General features: G+C 48.3%; 2 protein-coding genes across 2 annotated transcripts; one reads left to right on the top strand and one right to left on the bottom strand.

Annotated features, from left to right (window-relative positions):
* Positions 1–891: 891 nt before the first annotated feature.
* Positions 892–17,084, top strand: LOC123055218 (pyrophosphate-energized vacuolar membrane proton pump). Its single transcript, XM_044479208.1, has 4 exons — positions 892–1,410; positions 14,466–15,420; positions 15,514–15,600; positions 15,691–17,084. Exons 1-4 carry the CDS (start codon positions 1,134–1,136, stop codon positions 16,691–16,693), a joined length of 2,322 nt encoding a protein of 773 aa, XP_044335143.1. The 5' UTR covers positions 892–1,133; the 3' UTR covers positions 16,694–17,084.
* Positions 17,085–21,559: 4,475 nt separating this feature from the next.
* On the bottom strand, positions 21,560–23,378 carry LOC123145309 (UPF0481 protein At3g47200). Its single transcript, XM_044564729.1, has 2 exons — positions 22,632–23,378; positions 21,560–22,531 (listed from the first exon to the last, which is right to left on the bottom strand). Exons 1-2 carry the CDS (start codon positions 23,256–23,258, stop codon positions 21,782–21,784), a joined length of 1,377 nt encoding a protein of 458 aa, XP_044420664.1. The 5' UTR covers positions 23,259–23,378; the 3' UTR covers positions 21,560–21,781.
* Between the last annotated feature and the right edge of the window lie 307 nt (positions 23,379–23,685).

The raw sequence follows: 23,685 nt of genomic DNA, 5'->3' as shown, positions 1-23,685 counted from the left end.
CTCCTGAGCAGGGGTTAAGCACTCCTTGTAATCATTCACTCCAAGAGAAAACAAGCCTCAACACCAAGGCGTAGGGCTGTTACCTCCTCCGAGAGGGATCTGAATTCGTAAAAACCGAGTGTCACACCTGCGTTGCAGTTAGGCTCCGTTCCTCTTTCATATCTCTAGTACTCATTGTCAGAATCGAAACTTGCCCTAACCCCGACACCGTCCAAGCCCACGATCGACTCGCCATGCACATCTGAGGTAGGCCGCCCGAGCAGACCGGACGATGTGGAGAGCCCCAGGAGCCAGCCGGGTGGTCCTCGTCGGGTGAGGACACCGATAGGCGGGTCCAATCGGCCCGTCGTGCGTGAGCCTCCTCACGGAGGTGCGACGCAATGCCACCGCATTATGGTGGCTCGGCGCGCGTCTACCCATCATGAACCATTGAGGTGGGTCGCCCGGATCCGTGTTGTCCAGACAAATCGGACGGTGCGGAGAGTCTTTGAGAGCACCCCACGCACGCGACCTGGAAACAGACGGCGCAGGGTGCTCTTCGCCCTCGAAGGCCCTAGGAAGCGGGAACCCCAGCATCCTGCATGGTTGGGAAGAAGAGACCATATTACGACAACAGCATCTGGGTTGTTTCAGAGTAGTAGAAATTGTAGTTTAATTGGTTGGAGCCGAAGGAAACAAGTTCCTTTGTCTCACTTGGAATCGGCTGGCTCCAGCTACCGTATTGAACCGATTCCAAGCCCCATACGAACCGCCTTGGGCTCACACTAGAGAGGTAGAGATGGCCTAATGTTTGTTCCACCTTAGGTATGCACTACACCAACAATTTTGACTATTTCTGTCGTTTCTATTCGAGGGTTGAAGATTATCAGTTTATCACCCACCACATGCCCTGTCGACGAAGCAGCCTATGTTACCCCCCTGCTAAGCTAACCGTACATACAGCGCACCATACTCAACGCTGACCCCGTTGCTTAATACCGCCTACTCCATCGGAGGAGGAAGGCAGTTGCCCTCGATCTCGCCAGCCTTCCCGGTTGCCACGCTCACAAAATCCTCCACAACTTCAAATTTCAAGCCCCTCTCTCTCCCCCTTCTATACTCTTGCTTTTCCGCTGGTTCCAGGGGCGCGCGCGATGGGCTTCTCCGTGGCCGACGCGGTCATCCCGGCGTGCGCCGTGGTCGGCATTGCCTTCGCGCTCTGGCAGTGGTTCCTCGTCGCCAAGGTGAAGGTGTCCGCCTACGCGCCGGCCGGCAACGGCGTACACGGGCGGCCAGTGTTCCGGACGGAGGACGAGGAGGACGCCGGTATCGGCGGCGGTGGAGGCGGCGAGAGCGACGACGAGGAGGATGGAGGCGACGGCCCGGCGGCCGTGGCCAGGTGCGCGGAGATCCAGAACGCCATTTCAGTCGGTGAGTTCCGTTCGTGCTTATCTTGAGTTTCTCCTGCGGGCTCCTTCAATAGCGGGTTTCAAATTCAAACGCTTTTCTTGGTTGGTGTTGTTTGTTTAGCCCTTATTTATTTATTTTTGCGAAAGATTTAGCCCTTATTTATGGGTCACTACTCACTACTGCCGCTAGGGATTAATTTTGTTTATCCAATTTTGTACGAATTAGTAGTAACATTTGATCTTTCACGAAGACATATATGCAGACCAATATGTTTAATAATAACTATATAAAAGGATATTTCTCTCGTGTAAACTAATTAGTCACTCTCGTAAAAAATCATCTTTAATTTCGGCACGGTGGTGTAGCATGCTAGAGTTCAGAGAATTTGTCTTTGTCAGATTCGACGCATTTACGTTTTTGAGAAATTCATGATCTGGACTTTGTAAACGGGTCATGTTCAACTCTAATCGAACGCAATTAACTGCACAATCTCCTCATCCAGAGTTCTTTACAGACGTGTTGGATGTGGAACTTGCTCCGAAATAGACGAAGCACTTTATCCTGATGTTAAGTAAAGATGCACTGTCAAAACCATTGACCAACAGCAGATGATCAGCTCAAACACCTTGCTGCTGACATAATTTATACGCCACAAGTCAACTCTGAGGAAATCCAGGCCATTGGAAAATTAAATATGCTTGATCTGTGACTTGCTCCTCGTTCACGAAAAGATGCTCTGCCAAAGATTTGACCAAGTAGTGGTGGCACCTAACCTGGCACGTGTTCGACGGGCCGCCGGAGACGCCATATTGTTACAACTTTTCTTTATCCCATTCTGTTTACTTAACTAGGAAGTATGGTTCTATTTCTTTGATTAACTTGATCGACTTTGCAATAGCCTCAAGACCTGTTCTTATTGCTGGTTCAGCATAAACTTAATGAAGCAAGTTCTAGAGCATCTACAACCAGATTCTCCAAACAACCCCACCAGGACGGTAAATGATTAGTCAAAAAAGGAAAGAAAAAAAAACCCGACCCAAACAGGGTTCTCAAACCAACCCCATACATCCGAACTAATCAGCACATTTCATATTCAGCCTAAATCTGGGATGGATAAGGGGAGGCCCAGGTGCGTCTGTCACGTCAGACTCGGCACATGCTAGCTCACCCCAACCCCACATCCGCTCCCCGGACCAAGCCCTAGCCACTTTACTCCATTCAACTCCACTTCACTCCGCCCCCAACTCTCTTTCGACGATCTCCGGCATGGTGGGCAGCGGATCTCAGTCCTCAGCCACTCAATCTGTGGACTGGGACCTCGTCCCACATGGTCTCGAGGAGGAGATGGCCGTCCGTTTGGCGGGAATCCATTGCATCCGCTCACTAAAGGAGACCGCGAGACACCGGTCGGACTCGATTTGGCGGGAATCCATTGCATCCGCTCAAATGGCGCTTGGATCGGGCGCTAGGTGGGTCACATCTAGCTCACCGGAGGCCGTGCGGTCCATCTGACACCCCAACGCCGTGGCGGAGGTGCAACTCCTTCATTGCCACCCCGAGTCGGAGGTAAACACCCGCACCTATGGCTTGTCTGGTGGGGAGGCTATGGCGTGGTGTGCCCGTCGTGCGAGACAGAGAGCACGAGTAGCCACGGCAGAGGTCAGCAAGGCGGAGTCGCACGCCCCGACGCCTCTACGAGTGATCGGCAACCCCTCGCGTCCCAACCAGTTGTGGTGGACGTGTCGGGCTTCGACCATGATGGATCTATCATGGACCTCACATTAACTGGCGGCGTCGTGGCCATGGGCTCCGACCAAGAAGAGTAGGGCATGAGAGAAGGCGTCGCCTCAAGTCCCGTAAGCTAGTCGTGACCCATGTCCTACTCTACCTTGTCAGCTAGTGCACCTTCAATCCAAGAGGCTCAGCCGGGCATGGCCATGGCACTGCCGTAGATTTAGATTAGGTTTTATGTTGTATGTGATTGTATGAAAGGATTCATATTTAAGATATCTGCTTGTGGAATGAGAAATTTAAGGTGTGACAGATGACTGTCTGCGGATACATTTGAGGGGGCGGATTTGATGTATCTACCAGCAGAAGATCTTAGAGCCCCGTAGGAGCGTTGTCTTTTCCATTTGGACGAAAGAGATAAAACATGTACTCGAACCCGAGTTGGGAACGCAAGGCGGATGCTTGACTGGTGCGTGTGCACAGTCGCTGGTGCTGGAATTGATGGGTAGGTGTAGAGCGGTAATCCTACATCTACGGGCAGGCTACAAAAGTTTTAATGGATGGGCACCTCCCCCAATTCCTCTGAATTTCACTGCATGGGCACCTCCTTCCCCTATGTCCAATATTAATGCTAAACCCGTAAATAGTTCTACTTAGGCATCTTCAACACTGACCCGTAAACCTCCCGCAACCTTTTGGATCCAACTGTCTCGACCGCGGAAGCCATTCAATGCGAGGCTGTATCGATCTTGTTGGGGAACGTAGTAATTTCAAAAAAATTCCTACGCACACGCAAGATCATGGTGATGCATAGCAACGAGAGGGGAGAGTGTGATCTACGTACCCTTGTAGATCGACAACGGAAGCGTTTGGTTGATGTAGTCGTACGTCTTCACGGCCCGACCGATCAAGCACCGAAACTACGGCACCTCCGAGTTCTAGCACACGTTCGGCTCGATGACGATCCCCGGACTCCGATCCAGCAAAGTGTCGGGGAAGAGTTCCGTCAGCACGACGGCGTGGTGACGATCTTGATGCACTACCGTCGCAGGGCTTCGCCTAAGCACCGCTACAATATTATCGAGGACTATGGTGGAAGGGGGCACCGCACACGGGTAAGAGTATGATCACGTGGATCAACTTGTGTATCTAGGGGTGCCCTCTGCCCCCGTATATAAAGGAGCAAGGGGAGGAGGCCGGCCGGCCCTATAGGCGCGCGCCAAGGAGGAGTCCTCCTCCTAGTAGGAGTAGGACTCCTACTAGGAGGGGGAAGAAAGTGGGAGGGAGAGGGAAAGGGGGGCGCCGCCCCCCCCCTCTCCTAGTCCAATTCGGACCAAGGGGGGGGGAGGAGGCGCGCGGCCCACCCTGGCTGCCCCTCTCTCTCTCCACTAAAGCCCATAAGGCCCATTACTTCTCCCGGTAGGGTTCCGGTAACCCTCCGGCTCTCCGGTTTTCTCCGAAATCACCCAGAACACTTCCGGTGTCCGAATATAGCCGTCCAATATATCAATCTTTATGTCTCGACCATTTCGAGACTCCTCGTCATGTCCGTGATCACATTCGGGACTCCGAACTAACTTCGGTACATCAAAACTCATAAACTCGTAATATAACTATCATCGAAACCTTAAGCGTGCGGACCCTACGGGTTCGAGAACAATGTAGACATGACCGAGACACGTCTCCGGTCAATAACCAATAGCGGAACCTGGATGCTCATATTGGCTCCTACATATTCTACGAAGATCTTTATCGGTCAGACCGCATAACAGCATACGTTGTTCCCTTTGTCATGGTATGTTACTTGCCCGAGATTCGATCGTCGGTATCTCAATACCTAGTTCAATCTCGTTACCGGCAAGTCTCTTTACTCGTTCCGTAATACATCATCTCGCAACTAACTCATTAGTTGCAATGCTTGCAAGGCTTATGTGATGTGCATTACCGAGAGGGCCCAGAGATACCTCTCCGACAATCGGAGTGACAAATCCTAATCTCTAAATACGCCAACCCAACATGTACCTTTGGAGACACCTGTAGCGCACCTTTATAATCACCCATTTACGTTGTGATGTTTGGTAGCACACAAAGTGTTCCTCCGGCAAACGGGAGTTGCATAATCTCATAGTCATAGGAACATGTATAAGTCATGAAAAAAGCAATAGCAACATACTAAACGATCGGGTGCTAAGCTAATGGAATGGGTCATGTCAATCAGATCATTCACCTAATGATATGATCCTGTTAATCAAATAACAACTCCTTGTTCATGGTTAGGAAACATAACCATCTTTTATTAACGAGCTAGTCAAGTAGAGGCATACGAGTGACACTTTGTTTGTCTATGTATTCACACATGTATTATGTTTCCGGTTAATACAATTCTAGCATGAATAATAAACATTTATGATGATATAAGGAAATAAATAATAACTTTATTATTGCCTCTAGGGCATATTTCCTTCAGTCTCCCACTTGCACTAGAGTCAATAATCTAGATTACACAGTAATGATTCTAACACCCATGGAGCCTTGGTGCTGATCATGTTTTGCTCGTGGAAGAGGCTTAGTCAACGGGTCTGCAACATTCATATCTGTATGTATCTTGCAAATCTCTATGTCTCCCACCTGGACTAGATCCCGGATGGAATTGAAGCGTCTCTTGATGTGTTTGGTTCTCTTGTGAAATCTGGATTCCTTTGCCAAGGCAATTGTACCAGTGTTGTCACAAAAGATTTTCATTGGACCTGATGCACTAGGTATGACACCTAGATCGGGTATGAACTCCTTCATCCAGACTCCTTCATTTGCTGCTTCCGAAGCAGCTATGTACTCCGCTTCACATGTAGATCCCGCTACAACGCTTTGTTTAGAACTGCACCAACTGACAGCTCCACCGTTTAATGTAAACACGTATCCGGTTTGCGATTTAGAATCGTCCGGATCAGTGTCAAAGCTTGCATCAACGTAACCTTTTACGATGAGCTCTTTGTCACCTCCATATATGAGAAACATATCCTTAGTCCTTTTCAGGTATTTCAGGATGTTCTTGACCGCTGTCCAGTGATCCACTCCTGGATCACTTTGGTACCTCCCTGCTAGACTTATGGCAAGGCACACATCAGGTCTGGTACACAGCATTGCATACATGATAGAGCCTATGGCTGAAGCACAGGAAACATCTTTCATTTTCTCTCTATCTTCTGCAGTGGTCGGGCATTGAGTCTTACTCAACTTCACACCTTGTAACACAGGCAAGAACCCTTTCTTTGCTTGATCCATTTTGAACTTCTTCAAAACTTTGTCATGGTATGTGCTTTGTGAAAGTCCAATTAAGCGTCTTGATCTATCTCTATAGATCTTAATGCCTAATATGTAAGCAGCTTCACCGAGGTCTTTCATTGAAAAACTCTTATTCAAGTATCTCTTTATGCTATCCAGAAATTCTATATCATTTCCAATTAGTAATATGTCATCCACATATAATATCAGAAATGCTACAGAGCTCCCACTCACTTTCTTGTAAATACAGGCTTCTCCAAAAGTCTGTATAAAACCAAATGCTTTGATCACACTATCAATGCGTTTATTCCAACTCCGAGAGGCTTGCACCAGTCCATAAATGGATCGCTGGAGCTTGCACACTTTGTTAGCTCCCTTTGGATCGACAAAACCTTCTGGTTGCATCATATACAACTCTTTTTTCAGAAATCCATTCAGGAGTGTAGTTTTGACATCCATCTGCCAAATTTCATAATCATAAAATGCGGCAATTGCTAACATGATTCGGACAGACTTAAGCATCGCTACGGGTGAGAAGGTCTCATCGTAGTCAATCCCTTGAACTTGCCGAAAATCTTTTGCGACAAGTTGAGCTTTGTAGACAGTAATATTACCGTCAACGTCAGTCTTCTTCTTGAAGATCCATTTATTCTCAATTGCTTGCCGATCATCGGGCAAGTCAACCAAAGTCCATACTTTGTTCTCATACATGGATCCCATCTCAGATTTCATGGCTTCAAGCCATTTTGCGGAATCTGGGCTCACCATCGCTTCTTCATAGTTCGTAGGTTCATCATGATCTAGTAGCATGACTTCCAGAATAGGATTACCGTACCACTCTGGCACGGATCTCACTCTGGTTGATCTACGAGGTTCAGTAGTATCTTGTTCTGAAGTTTCATGATCATCATCATTAGCTTCCTCACTAACTGGTGTAGGTGTCACTGAAACAGTTTTCTGTGATGCACTACTTTCCAATAAGGGAGCAGGTATAGTTACCTCGTCAAGTTCTACTTTCCTCCCACTCATTTATTTCAAGAGAAACTCCTTCTCTAGAAAGGATCCATTCTTAGCAACGAATGTCTTGCCTTCGGATCTGTGATAGAAGGTGTACCCAACAGTCTCCTTTGGGTATTCTATGAAGACACATTTCTCCGATTTGGGTTCGAGCTTATCAGGTTGAAGCTTTTTCACATAAGCATCGCAGCCCCAAACTTTCAAAAACGACAACTTTGGTTTCTTGCCAAACCACAGTTCATAAGGCATCGTCTCAACGGATTTTGATGGTGCCCTATTTAACGTGAATGCGGTCGTCTCTAGAGCGTATCCCCAAAACGATAGTGGTAAATCAGTAAGAGACATCATAGATCGCACCATATCTAGTAAAGTACGATTACGACGTTCGGACACACCATTACGCTGTGGTGTTCCGGGTGGCGTGAGTTGCGAAACTATTCCACAATTTTTCAAATGTACACCAAACTCGTTACTCAAATATTCTCCTCCACGATCATATCGTAGGAATTTTATTTTCTTGTTACGATGATTTTCTACTTCACTCTGAAATTCTTTGAACTTTTCAAATGTTTCAGACTTGTGTTTCATTAAGTAGATATACCCATATCTGCTTAAGTCATCTGTGAACGTGAGAAAATAACGATATCCGCCACGAGCCTCAATATTCATCGGACCACATACATCTGTATGTATGATTTCCAACAAATCTGTTGCTCTCTCCATAGTACCGGAGAACGGTGTTTTAGTCATCTTGCCCATGAGGCACGGTTCGCAAGTACCAAGTGATTCATAATCAAGTGGTTCCAAAAGTCCATCAGTATGGAGTTTCTTCATGCGCTTTACACCGATATGACCTAAACGACAGTGCCACAAATAAGTTGCACTATCATTATCAACTCTGCATCTTTTGGTTTCAACACCATGAATATGTGTGTCACTACTATCGAGATTCAATAAAAATAGACCACTCTTTAAGGGTGCATGACCATAAAAGATATTACTCATATAAATAGAATAACCATTATTCTCAGATTTAAATGAATAACCGTCTCGCATCAAACAAGATCCAGATATAATGTTCATGCTTAACGCTGGCACCAAATAACAATTATTTAGGTCTAATATTAATCCCGAAGGTAGATGTAGAGGTAGCGTGCCGACTGCGATCACATCGACTTTGGAACCGTTTCCCACGCGCATCGTCAGCTCGTCCTTAGCCAATCTTCGCTTAATCCGTAGTCCCTGTTTCGAGTTGCAAATATTAGCAACAGAACCAGTATCAAATACCCAGGTGCTACTGCGAGCATTAGTAAGGTACACATCAATAACATGTATATCACATATACCTTTGTTCACCTTGCCATCCTTCTTATCCGCCAAATACTTGGGGCAGTTCCGCTTCTAGTGACCAGTCTGCTTGCAGTAGAAGCACTCAGTTTCAGGCTTAGGTCCAGGTTTGGGTTTCTTCTCTTGAGTAGCAACTTGCTTGCCATTCTTTTTGAAGTTCCCCTTCTTCTTCCCTTTGCCCTTTTTCTTGAAACTAGTGGTCTTGTTGACCATCAACACTTGATGCTCCTTCTTGATTTCTACCTCCGCAGCTTTCAGCATTGCGAAGAGCTCGGGAATAGTCTTATTCATCCCTTGCATATTATAGTTCATCACAAAGCTCTTGTAGCTTGGTGGCAGTGATTGGAGAATTCTGTCAATGACGCAATCATTTGGAAGATTAACTCCCAATTGAATCAAGTGATTATTATACCCAGACATTTTGAGTATATGCTCACTGACAGAACTGTTCTCCTCCATCTTGCAGCTATAGAACTTATTGGAGACTTCATATCTCTAAATCCGGGCATTTGCTTGAAATATTAACTTCAACTCCTGGAACATCTCATATGCTCCACGACGTTCAAAACGTCGTTGAAGTCCCGATTCTAAGCCGTAAAGCATGGCACACTGAACTTTCGAGTAGTCATCAGCTTTGCTCTGCCAGACGTTCATAACATCTGGTGTTGCTCCAGCAGCAGGCCTGGCACCCAGCGGTGCTTTCAGGACGTAATTCTTCTGTGCAGCAATGAGGATAATCCTCAAGTTACGGACCCAGTCCGTGTAATTGCTACCATCATCTTTCAACTTTGCTTTCTCAAGGAACGCATTAAAATTCAACGGAACAACAGCACGAGCCATCTATCTACAATCAAGCATAAACAAGCAAGATACTATCAGGTGCTAAGTTTCATGATAAATTTAGGTTCAATTAATTTACTTAAAGAACTCCCACTTAGATAGACATCCCTCTAATCCTCTAAGTGATTACGTGATCCAAATCAACCAAACCATGTCCGATCATCACGTGAGATGGAGTAGTTTCATTGGTGAACATCACTATGTTGATCATATCTACTATATGATTCACGCTCGACCTTTTGGTCTCCGTGTTCCGAGGCCATATCTGTATATGCTTGGCTCGTCAAATATAACCTGAGTATTTCGCGTGTGCAACTGTTTTGCACCCGTTGTATTTGAACGTAGAGCCTATCACACCCGATCATCACGTGGTGTCTCAGCACGAAGAACTTTTGCAACGGTGCATACTCAGGGAGAACACTTCTTGATAAGTAGTGAGAGATCATCTTATAATGCTACCGTCAATCAAAGCAAGATAAGATGCATAAAAGATAAACATCATATGCAATCAATATAAGTGATATGATATGGCCATCATCATCTTGTGCTTGTGATCTCCATCTTCGAAGCACCGTCGTGATCACCATCGTCACTGGCGTGACACCTTGATCTCCATCGTAGCATCGTTGTCGTCTCGCCAATCTTATGCTTCCACGACTATCGCTACCGCTTAGTGATAAAGTAAAGCATTACAGCGCGATTGCATTGCATACAATAAAACGACAACCATATGGCTCCTGCCAGTTGCCGATAACTCGGTTACAAAACATGATCATCTCATACAATAAAATTTAGCATCATGTCTTGACCATATCACATCACAACATGCCCTGCAAAAACAAGTTGGACGTCCTCTACTTTGTTGTTGCAAGTTTTACATGGCTGCTACGGGCTTAAGCAAGAACCAATCTTACCTACGCATCAAAACCACAACGATAGTTCGTCAAGTTGGTGTTGTTTTAACCTTCGCATGGACCGGGCGTAGCCACACTCGGTTCAACTAAAGTTGGAGAAACTGTCACCCGCAAGCCACCTATGTGCAAAGCACGTCGGGAGAACCGGTCTCACGTAAGCGTACGCGTAATGTCGGTCCGGGCCGCTTCGTCCAACAATACCACCGAACCAAAGTATGACATGCTGGTAAGCAGTATGACTTATATCGCCCACAATTCACTTGTGTTGTACTCATGCATATAACATCAACATATAAACCTAGGCTCGGATGCCACTGTTGGGGAACGTAGTAATTTCAAAAAAAATCCTACGCACACGCAAGATCATGGTGATGCATAGCAACGAGAGGGGAGAGTGTGATCTACGTACCCTTGTAGATCAACAATGGAAGCGTTTGGTTGATGTAGTCGTACGTCTTCACGGCCCGACCGATCAAGCATCGAAACTATGGCACCTCCGAGTTCTAGCACACGTTCGGCTCGATGACGATCCCCGGACTCCGATCCAGCAAAGTGTCGGGGAAGAGTTCCGTCAGCACGACGGCGTGGTGACGATCTTGATGCACTACCGTCGCAGGGCTTCGCCTAAGCACCGCTACAATATTATCGAGGACTATGGTGGAAGGGGGCACCGCACACGGGTAAGAGTATGATCACGTGGATCAACTTGTGTATCTAGGGGTGCCCCCTGCCCCCGTATATAAAGGAGCAAGGGGAGGAGGCCGGCCGGCCCTATAGGCGCGCGCCAAGGAGGAGTCCTCCTCCTAGTAGGAGTAGGACTCCTACTAGGAGGGGGAAGGAAGTGGGAGGGAGAGGGAAAGGGGGACGCCGCCCCCCCTCTCCTAGTCCAATTCGGACCAAGGGGGGAGGAGGCGCGCGGCCCACCCTGGCTGCCCCTCTCTCTCTCCACTAAAGCCCATAAGGCCCATTACTTCTCCCGGTAGGGTTCCATTAACCCTCCGGCTCTCCGGTTTTCTCCGAAATCACCCAGAACACTTTCGGTGTCCGAATATAGCCGTCCAATATATCAATCTTTATGTCTCGACCATTTCAAGACTCCTCGTCATGTCCGTGATCACATCCGGGACTCCGAACTAACTACGGTACATCAAAACTCATAAACTCATAATATAACTGTCATCGAAACCTTAAGCGTGCGGACCCTACGGGTTCGAGAACAATGTAGACATGACCGAGACACGTCTCCGGTCAATAACCATTAGCGGAACCTGAATGCTCATATTGGCTCCTACATATTCTACGAAGATCTTTATCGGTCAGACCGCATAACAACATACGTTGTTCCCTTTGTCATCGGTATGTTACTTGCCCGAGATTCGATCGTCAGTATCTCAATACCTAGTTCAATCTCGTTACCGGCAAGTCTCTTTACTCGTTCCGTAATACATCATCTCGCAACTAACTCATTAGTTGCAATGCTTGCAAGGCTTATGTGATGTGCATTACCGAGAGGGCCCAGAGATACCTCTCCGACAATCGGAGTGACAAATCCTAATCTCGAAATACGCCAACCCAACATGTACCTTTGGAGACACCTGTAGAGTACCTTTATAATCACCCATTTACTTGTGACGTTTGGTAGCACACAAAGTGTTCCTCCGGCAAACGGGAGTTGCATAATCTCATAGTCATAGGAACATGTATAAGTCATGAAGAAAGCAATAGCAACATACTAAACGATCGGGTGCTAAGCTAATGGAATGGGTCATGTCAATCAGATCATTCACCTAATGATGTGATTCCGTTAATCAAATAACAACTCCTTGTTCATGGTTAGGAAACATAGCCATCTTTGATTAACGAGCTAGTCAAGTAGAGGCATACTAGTGACACTTTGTTTGTCTATGTATTCACACATGTATTATGTTTCCGGTTAATACAATTCTAGCATGAATAATAAACATTTATGATGATATAAGGAAATAAATAATAACTTTATTATTGCCTCTAGGGCATATTTCCTTCAGATCTGCGGGGCGGTCCGGACGCGATTCCTCCCGCAAACCCGAGACAAAAGTGGGGGAGATTTGTGGGAGTCCGGACCGCTCCCAAGCCCGTTTCTGACCGCCCTGACCCATAAAAAACCCTTACCCCTCCCGCGCATTTTTGGTCAGCGCCCATATTCATGCCCGTCCAGAGCGGAAGCGACCGCTCACTGGCGCTGGCATTGAAGCGGCGCGCCGGCCGAGAGAGCGCCGTCTGCACCGCTTCCCGGTGTAGGTGACTGCCGCGCGTTCAAACGACACGACGGCCGCCCGTTCTCTGCCGCCCGCATTGATGGCACGCGGTTTCCGATGCATCTCATCTGGCGCCACCCTTCCGATCGTCCGCCGCCCACCGGTGCTATATAAACCGTTGCCCCGGTGCCCCGGCCATAGCCACACTCATCCTCTCCACACCATTCCCCCGTCATGGATCCCTCCACGACCAAAGCTCTCTTGGACGGGCTGATGCCGTAGCAGAAGAAGGCCATGACCGCCATTGCTGCCAACTGGTGCAAATGGAGGACGCCTCCGACGACGACCCAACGCCTCCATCCTCTTCCTCCGCGGCACCCTCCTCTTCCTCCGCAGCACCATCCTCCTCCTCTCCTCTCTCGCCGGTGCATTGCAACATGACCATCAGCGAGGCCCGTGCCCATTATATGGACATGGTGCGGGAGGAGCAGTTCCGGGAGACGTAGGCCGACGCCAATTACAACCACAACCTCCTCCAGGAGCACCTGCAGGCGGAGGATTAAGTCGCACCGGGCGCGGACCTGGAGGAGCGAGAGGCGCTGCTCGAGTCCTACCGCTCCGCCCACGAGATCCGCCTCGCCCAATGGTGGTGTCGGCAGCGGGTGGCGGAGGTAGCGGCCGCCGGCAAGGAGCACGAGGACGACACGGGCGAGGCGTTGTTCGGCGACACCGACGACGAGGAGGCCGCGCCCCGCCGCCACGACCACAAAGAAGCCGTCACGTCCGCGGTACCGTCGACAGCAAGGATAGTGCAAGGTAGGTCGCCGCCGCTCGTGTCCCAGGAAGGTCATCGCTCCTCTCCCGTCGATGCCAAGCTTTGTGGGCTCAACATTTTAGGCCGATTAGACGTTTGGCGGCGACGTGGAGGCGGACAACTTCAGTTCTCGGGGCTCCAGATGTGGAGGTCACGGTGGCAGAGCTGAAAAAGGCGAAGCTTTAGTTCTCTTGGTTCATGGCCGGAGACGGGGACTGGATGCCAGCGATCATTTAGATTAGCCTGTCTAGGACCGCTTTCATGTATTTGTAATGAAATTCTGCATGTTTATATAAAATCAGGCCGTGTTTATATGAAATCTGCACTTGTTTGAACGAATTTCGTCCGCTTGTTTGAGTTGTTGTGAAAATATATGCGGCTAGCATTGGATGGCTGCCTCCCGCATCTATGTCTGTGGACTGATCCCCCTGCCCGTGGACGAATGCGGAAGGATTTTGTGGGTTGCCGTTGAAGATGCCCGTAGGTCTACCATTACTTTGGTGTAGAGGGAAGACCAGGCAAAACTTTGAACAAGTTTGGCGTATAGATGCCATTTCGATAAATATGGAAGTTTTCTCGGGTGTAACCAGATTTCTTTGGAGGTGGAGAAACAATTGAATCAGAAAAATTACTCAATTTGATCGTTACTACTGCAACCAATTGTTACTGTTGTTACCCAAATTGTTGTGTTAGGTGTTGAAAATCGAAGAACGTGTTTGTACTGTTTGTACATGTCCTACATTGTGGGAGTAATTGATCATACATCACACTCACTGAAACTAGTAGGAATTTTTTTCAAACAAGTGTAACCAGCAAAGTTTCCATTTGAAATTCGTCATTGGTCCGTGCATACTCTTGACAACAATTCGAGTGGTAACGTGTCAAATATTGCAGGAGCAAACTCGTTCCTTTTCACCCAGTACAAGTACCTGGCGGCCTTCACGGTGATCTTCGCCGTGGTCATCTTCCTCTTCCTTGGGTCCGTGCACCGGTTCAGCACCGCCAGCCAGCCGTGCCAGTACACCAAGGGCAAGACGTGCAAGCCGGCGCTGGCCAACGCGGTGTTCACCACCATGGCCTTCCTCCTGGGCGCCGTCACCTCCGTCGTGTCGGGCTTCCTCGGCATGCGGATTGCCACGTTCGCCAACGCGAGAACCACACTGGAGGCGCGCCGCGGCATCGGCGCGGCCTTCGCCACGGCGTTCCGGTCGGGCGCCGTCATGGGGTTCCTCCTGTCGTCCCTGGGCCTCCTGGTGCTCTACGTCGCCATCAAGCTCTTTGGGCTCTACTACCACGACGACTGGGAGGGCCTGTACGAGTCCATCACCGGCTACGGGCTCGGCGGCTCGTCCATGGCGCTGTTCGGGAGGGTCGGCGGCGGCATCTACACCAAGGCGGCGGACGTCGGCGCCGACCTCGTCGGGAAGGTGGAGCGGAACATCCCCGAGGACGACCCGAGGAACCCCGCGGTGATCGCGGACAATGTGGGCGACAACGTCGGGGACATCGCCGGGATGGGCTCCGACCTGTTCGGGTCCTACGCCGAGTCCACCTGCGCGGCGCTGTTCGTGGCGTCGATCTCGTCGTTCGGCGCCGACCACGACTTTGCGGCGGTGTGCTACCCCCTGCTGATAAGCTCGGCGGGGCTTGTGGTCTGCCTGGTCACCACGCTCTTCGCCACCGATTTCTTCAAGGTCAAGACCGTCCGCGGGGTCGCGCCAGCGCTGAAGCTTCAGCTCATCATCTCCACCGCGCTGATGACCGTGGCGGCCCTCGTCGTCACCTTCGCCGCGCTCCCTGCCAAGTTCACCATGTTCGATTTCGGGGAGCAGAAACAGGTCAAGAACTGGTAAGCCCTCGCCGCCGAGTCTCCCCGTACATGCATTTTTTGCCACTGGTGGATCAAGTTAAGGTAACTAATGGCCGGCGTTGGCAATGGCAGGCATGTGTTCTTCTGCGTCGCCATTGGGTTATGGGCAGGTCTTGCCATCGGCTTCACCACAGAGTACTTCACCAGTAATGCTTACAGGTAATTAATTCTACTATCCGTTTGTTAATCCATTTCGTTTGTCGCAGTGAGATAGTTTGTGCTCATTCGGAAACTTTGTGGGTTGCGCAGCCCTGTTCGGGACGTGGCCGACTCTTGCAGGACCGGCGCGGCGACCAACGTCATCTTCGGGCTGGCGCTCGGCTACAAATCCGTCATCGTGCCCGTGTTAGCCATCGCCTTGTCAATCTACGTCAGCTTCACCCTGGCATCGATCTACGGCATCGCCATCGCCGCGCTCGGGATGCTCAGCACCGTGGCCACCGGGCTGGCCATCGACGCGTACGGCCCGATCAGCGACAACGCCGGAGGCATCGCGGAGATGGCCGGCATGAGCCGCAGGATCCGGCAGCGGACGGACGCCCTCGACGCCGCGGGCAACACCACCGCGGCCATCGGCAAGGGGTTCGCCATCGGCTCGGCGGCGCTGGTGTCGCTGGCGCTGTTCGGCGCGTTCGTGAGCCGCGCGGGCGTCACGGTGATCAACGTGCTGAGCCCCAAGGTGTTCGCGGGGATGCTCGCCGGCGGGATGCTCCCCTACTGGTTCTCGGCGATGACGATGAAGAGCGTGGGCAGCGCGGCGCTGAAGATGGTGGAGGAGGTGCGGCGGCAGTTCAGCACCATCCCGGGGCTGATGGAGGGGCGCGCGACGCCGGACTACGCCAGCTGCGTGAGGATCTCGACGGACGCGTCGCTGAGGGAGATGATGCCCCCGGGGGCGCTGGTGCTGCTGGCGCCCCTCGTCGTCGGCACATTCTTCGGCGTCCACACGCTCGCCGGCCTGCTCGCCGGCGCGCTCGTGTCCGGCGTGCAGGTGGCCATATCTGCTTCCAACAGCGGGGGAGCCTGGGACAACGCCAAGAAGTACATCGAGGCCGGTGCGTCGGAGCACGCCAAGTCCCTGGGTCCCAAGGGTTCGGAGGCGCACAAGGCCGCCGTGATCGGTGACACCATCGGGGACCCGCTCAAGGATACGTCCGGGCCGTCGCTCAACATCCTCATCAAGCTCATGGCCGTCGAGTCGCTGGTCTTCGCGCCATTCTTCGCGGCTCATGGAGGCCTCATAATCAAATGATTCACACATTGCAGCAGGGATATACATACATGAATGTCTGGTCTGAGAATATCATGATAGGATTGATATGGAATATTAGAGACTTAGGTCAACCCCGAAAAATGTTGTGACATTATTGCTTTTTTTTTTTTGCTAAATGAATTGTCTCGAAGTGGTTAGCTTGGTTGGCCTAGAGAGGATATTTGTTTATTTCGCATGGGACCCACAAGCCAGAGAGAGGACGTGGCAATGACCATGCTTCGCTAGATGCCATGCAGTCTATTGGGCCAGTCAACGAAGTGCCATACAAATAGAATACGGAGCTCTATAGTGGGCCAATGACGAATCACCGTTTATATATAAACAATGACTGTAACGAGTGTATTCTAAAGTTCAGTGACTCTAGTGTGCTTCCAACTCATTTTAGTGACCATCAGTGCATTTATCTCTTTAAGAAACTAAGGGCAACTTCAACTTCAACACCGCTGACCCACCCAAAACCCTTGGTCTATGTGTTCCCGAACCCTCCCCTGCATTAATGTTGCTGAGTGCGGACACGACTAGATGATCACCTATCCACATTGATGCTGATCATACAGACGTGACCGAAGAGCTGACCGCACCAGCATTCTCGGCGACATGGCGACCGTGGCTGGCTTGTTTTGTAGCAGTGTAATGTATATCATAAATTCAGCACACATGTAAGAAGTAGCTATAAAGGATGTTTTTTAGGGGAGCTATAAAGGATGTGGAGAGGACATTTGGAGTGCTCTAGGCCCGTTTTGCAGTTGTTCTTGGACCTTTTAAACAATAGGATCCAGAAATCTTGTGAGAGGTGATGAAAGAGGTGATGAAATGATCGTGAAAAATGAGGGTGAAGATGCCGCCGCAGGTCTAGAATTTGAGAACATGGGTGATCCTGTTCAATTTTCTCATCAGAATCTGGCCATGTTTGATGAGTATGCATCAACAAATTCGGCACCGAACAATGCAGGAGCAGCTCAAGGAAGATTTGACCGAGCATCTGAAGTTGAATTCAAGTTTGGACGACTTTAATTTGAAAACCTAGCTGCGTTGTAATATTTAAATTAGAACTACTGTAGCATTTGAATATTTTCAATCATCTATGTTATGATATGTTATTATTCTGAGCTCGCGGACTTAAAAGAACGGTTTTGCTAATTTACAGTCGAGTGATTTACAATTGGTTTGCATTCAAATTTTTGGCTGTTTGATCTCGTGCCTAGATCCACGCTGGGTGCTGACTTTTTCGGACGTTTTTCTATGTGTCTGTTACCGGGCGCGCTTTCGTTTCCCAGCCAACCCGTTACCGCCTATTCCCTGGCTCTCTGTCTTTTTTTTATTCTTGCCCTTTCTCATTTCTTCGCGAGAGTTAAAGATGTGAGAGGGAGGTAGTTCTTGACGATTTCCTCATCATCCATGGTGATTCCGATCTCCTCCTCCTCCTCTTCTTTCAGATTGATTTCCGCTCCAGTGTCGTGTGATTTCAGTTCGTTATCCGCGTCTTCTCCCTTTCCCTGTTGAATTTCTTCTATATCTTGTGGTTTTATTCGATTCCCTTGTGTTTGATGTAGATGTGGGTGTATGTGTAGTCTTAGTGGTGGATTTTCCTGGCGATTTTTTTCCCGCTATTACAATGTTACAGTGATAGGTGCATGGATGTAACGGTGGATCTGATTCCCCTGTTGACTTTCTTTTTGCTAGCCTGTGCGTTTGATTTCGCTGACCTTTTTTGTTGTTAGGTGCTGGGGTGTGCATTCTTAGGTAGTAGTTGCATCGAAGTTACGGCAATTTCATAACTATAATTTCATTTTAATTACAACATAATTTCCTCTGAAATTACATAATAGTGACACTGTAATTTCTAGAGGTAACCACAGTGTAATTTTTGCTATAACTTCTATGATTTTTAGTTTACAGTCACTGCAATTACAATGTAATTTCAGGTTATTACAATGCTTTTGTCAGTGCATTTTCAGGTTAATTACACTAGATCACAATGAAGTTTATAACCTTTTTCTTTGTGGGTTGCCTACGTTGTATCTGCAAGCGTTTTAGAACCTTTTTCTTTGTGGGTTGTCTCTGTTTGGTAGTATTTGCATCCATTATATAACCTTTTTTTTCTATGTTTTGGGTAGTGTTGCATCTAAGTTGACAGCTGCTTCAAGATTGTAATTTCATTTTAATTATAGTGTAATTTCCTCTGAACTTATAGAGTAAGCATATTGTAATTGTAGTGTTCTTACAGTGTACTTGTAATCACAGTGTAATTATGGTGTAACTTTCAGGGTAATTACACTGTAAATCACACTGCTATTTTACTATAATTACAGTGCAATTTCTCTATAATTTACAATGTTGTTATAGTGTAATTTCCATGGGTAATCACAGTGCAATTTTTACTAGAATATTTACGGTCAGCCCAATTACAGTGCAATTTCAGTAAAATTACAGTGGTAATTAGGCTGTAATTCACAGTGCCTTTGTTGGGTAGTGTTGCCTCTATTCACGTTGTCAATATATACTGAATCTACCTTTGTGTCAGAAACTTTACTGTGCACAGGAACAGGAATTTCTGCTTGTCTAGTAATTTCAGCAACTTGATAATAGTAATTTCAGTATTGTTTTGCTATTGTAAATTTTAGCTTCTTTTGCCCTGGTGCTTTTGAAACAAAACTAACCAGTTTCTTTGATTTTTAACCAGAGTGCTTTGTGCAATACACTCTGTCAAATGGAAGGACTTTGTGATCTCTGCTTTTCATTCATTCTAGATCTCAAAGAAACGCACTAGACATGAGCAAGACATTGGAATTGAAGGACTTCCAGTCTGTGGATCTTCTCTTGTATGATCTTCCATGGCTCTCCCCCAATTAGTTGTTGCGGCTTTGGTGTTCGTCTTTTCCCCAATTGGGATTGAAGGATTTCTGACTCCATGGTTCGTTGTTGGTGTTTGTCTTTGCCCTTTCTTTTTATTTTTCATTTCCTCCATGTAAGTAATTTAATTTCGACCTTCTTTTTTGGTGTTTGTCTTTTCCATTTCTTTTTTTATTTCTCATTTACTCTATATACATTTTTCTTCATATTACTCTTCCTAGTTGCAGCTGTACTTCCCTATAACCGTTTGAAAACATTGGTTTTGTTTCTTTGTTTGTTTGAAGGGATGAGCCTTTGCTTTCCTTGATCCATCTTTTAATGAGCATTCTGAATTTCACTTGCACTTTAGTGATCTCCTAGTACATTTTTATCAATTTGCTTCTAAATTGGTTTCCCTTTTGAAGGCACAGTGTTGTTATCTTTTAAGATTTATCTCTTGTATTTTCTTTTATTCGAACAGATTACACACTTCATAGGATTCTGGGATGCTTTTATTACTCCCATGTTGGTGTCTTATTTTCTTTTGTTTTCTTCCTTTATTCATGTGAAACCAGGCACACAATTGTGGTGTCTTTACATTCAAGTTTATGGAAGTATGGACTGCAAGGACTCAAGTTGTTAACAATTTTTCAAGCGCTGACATTCCGAACTTAAGGATAGAAGTATGCTAATGATAAGTTTTTCTGTGAGTTGAACAGGGTGGATAAGTTCTAGACTTCTTGTTACTGATTTCTTTGATGATGTAAGCACTTCTATTTTTTATACTTCAAATTTACTGTGCTTGTCTACATCATTCACTCTCTCTTGTACTTTGTATTTTCAGCTTTTTGGCTCAGTGCCAATTGCTTCCCTTTGTGCTATATATCTTAATGATTGGTCTAATTCTTGTTTGATCCTTTCTTTCAGACTGTGAATTAACAATGATGGAGAAGAAGGCTTTTTTTGCATTAGAGAGATGTTGAACTGCTTTTTTCACACTATGGATAGGGCAGTGTGTATGTTGGTTCAGTGTGTGGTCATCTGTATGATAGGCAGTGTGTATGTTGGTTCAGTTGTGTCTCTATAATCCGTAGATGGCACAAGGTACTATACTTGCAAGGTTTTCTTACTGTAATTTTAAAGTTTTTCATCTGCTTGTCATAGAATGCAAATGGGTCCAGTCCGACCTGCGTACATACCAATTCATGACTCGGCGCTGCAAACGGGTGTCTTTGAGACTCGACAAGTTCCGGTCATAATGTCACTGTAATAACCACATAATATGAGTGTAAGTTATGCGTAAATACACTGAATTGTTTTTTTTAGAATCTACAATGTAATTGTAGAAGTTCCAAAGCTAATTTGACTATAAGTTTTGTGTATTCTAGTCTTTAACTCTTAAGATATCACTGTGAGTAGACTGCAAGTTACCATCAGACTCTAAGGACAGTCTAATTATCACTGTATTTTTCTCCCAAAAGATTGTAAGTAGGCTGTATCTTGATGCCAGACCTTACAGAGGGGACGTTGATGGATCAGTAGGCTTTTTCTTGGATGTGGTATTGCGATAGTTGTAGCTCACATATGTTTGAAACTGGGTCTAATTTCAACCCGATTAGGATTGGCCTTTCTCCTGATGACATATATACAGCGGAGATGCACAAAAAAGGGACACATAAATACATACAATTGTCGTTCTATTATTGGTTGGAAAACTTGACTGATGTCCAATTAATTTTCAGTCAAACGTCAAATAGACACCCCCTAAAAGAAAGAGACGTAAGTTTTAGTGGACATGGTTGGATGGCTGGCTCCCGCATCATTGTCCACAGACTGGTTGGATGTCCACGGACAAATACCGGGTATTGGAGATGCCCTAAGTTTGTAACCATGTGGTGAAGTTAGGATTGACGGGCAGAGCGTGACCGTCACTTGTGTACAATTACCACAAACGGCGCGGTTGGCGGCAGTCCGTGGATGACTTGTTTTGTACTCCAGTTCTGCACAAGCAAATGCTCATTGTCATAAATCTCCAGTTCTGCACAAGCAAATGCTCGTTGTCGGAGCTCCAAATTGAAAAGAAATTCAATCAAAACGAACGCAGCACAAACACGCCACTCTTCGCTTTTGCACAGTGTACACAACCCAAAAGCTTCGCAACGACCCAGCAACAAGGACTCGGAAAGCAAAACCAATTCACGCACGCAGACGCAGGCATAAGTTGTTGCGGCCGGATCACATCGGAGATGGAGCCGACGGCGGGCTGTTGCTGTCCCGATTATAGAACGGCAGCACTGTGTAGACGGTCTGCATGATGGTCATGACGAGGAGGAAGACGGCGGCGGCGAGGGAGAGGAACGCCCACGGGCTCCTGAAGTAGGTGTGGATGAGGTTGGCGCGCCACATGTTCCACGGCTGCCTGAAGTAGCCGTTCACCTGCCTCTGCACGGCGTCCAGCGCGCTGTCCGGCTCCAGCACCACGTCCCTGGAGATGCTGTTGAAGAGCTTGGCCACGGCCTTGTCGCTGCCCACGGCGTTCTGGATGATCCCCTTGGAGCTCAGCAGCGCCACGTCCTTGGCCGAGTCGATGATGTTGTCCATGAAGAAGACGTAGGCCGTCACGTCGTTGCCGGCGCCGACGTGCAGCCGCTCGAACGCCATCATGTTGAGGAACATGTACTCGGTGGAGTCGTCCACGGGCACCGTCGGCATGCTCAGCACGCCGTGCTTGAACCGGATGTTGTGCAGGCTGCTTGACTTGCTCGTCTTGAACTGGATCCCGGCTTCGTACAGCTCCACCGCCGATCGGATGATGTCGTTGTCCTGCGTGTTGTCCTCGGAGCTCCGGATCTTCTGGTATTCGCCGAAGAGCATGCTCCGGCGGAAGACGTCGAGTGGGTGCAGCCCTAGGCGACCGCCTGGCTGCAATGGCCGTGAGAATGGCGCCAGAAACCTTAGCACCATTCTGTTGATGAAGTCGTCGTTCTGGCCGTCAACCATGCATGCGTTAGTATATTCAAATAGGAGTAGTTTATTTTCTTGATTGACGAAAATGGTAAAATTTGATGTGGTAGCTCGTAGTTACCGGAGACTTTCCAGTCTCGACGTTGTCGAGCCTCTGGAGCACGAGCAGCGGCAGCTGGTTCTCGAGCATGAGCATGTCGCGCTTGATGTAGGGCACCATGTAGAGTATCCCGTGGCGGCTGAAGATGGGGTCGTTGCCGGCGTAGTCGTCGACCTGCTTCAAGTTCCCGGCGGCCGTTCTCCTCATCACCTCGAGCAGGAAGCAGCCGTCGACGATCATCATCTCCAGGAACCGCTCCCTGCCCTTGCCGTCGATGCCGGCGCGCCACTCGCCGCCGAGGTCCATGTACGCGCTCTCCAGCTGCTCCGCGATCTCCTCGACGGCGGCGACGAAGTCGTCCAGTGGCCGGCCCGCGCGCCGGAGCAGGTGGCGCAGCGCCCGGCGCTTGTGCTCCTCCATGGGCAGCAGGTTGGGGTCGCCGTGGTGGAACGGGCCCAGCGACACCACCTGCGGCTGGTACGCCTTGCTCTTGATGTCCTTGATGCACGCCGGCACGCGGTAGATGCAGTGCCGCTCCCACTGCGCCACCTCCACCGTCTTGTCCGCCTCATTCAGCGTCTTCTCCACGTCCGACACCCACCTCCTCTTGCCATTGCCGCCGGCCACCGCCACTTCGATCGATGTCATCGAGCTATAGGCTATAGCTAGATCCTAGACGGTAGTGCTCCACTAGTAAGGTGATCTACGCATACATATGCATGCCGATGAAGGGAAGGTATCAGCTATCAGCTTGCTATATGTAGAGAAAGGGATGGTGCTAGGGAAAATGACGTTGCCTATGCGACTATGCATGCATATATGGTTACTTGCATTGCATGCCACATTTCGCGTGCTGGACAGGTGCACAGGTGTGTGGAGCGTACAAAAAGAGGTCATGCATGTCATGTGCATGCACGCACAGCTAATCCTTGTCTCCTTGTTTCACTCCATGTCTCCATGTAACATGCATTGAGATGCGGTTCGATCCCTGCTAGCTTCTCAAAGTAAAGCTGGCCGATCCACCGAAAGTTGAATGTTAGGAGGAAGGAAGTACAGGGAAGGCATCATGCTCAAT

Source organism: Triticum aestivum, chromosome 1A (assembly GCF_018294505.1).
Source record: "Triticum aestivum cultivar Chinese Spring chromosome 1A, IWGSC CS RefSeq v2.1, whole genome shotgun sequence".
NCBI lineage: Eukaryota > Viridiplantae > Streptophyta > Magnoliopsida > Poales > Poaceae > Triticum > Triticum aestivum.
This window is presented reverse-complemented; position numbering and strand designations above follow the sequence as displayed.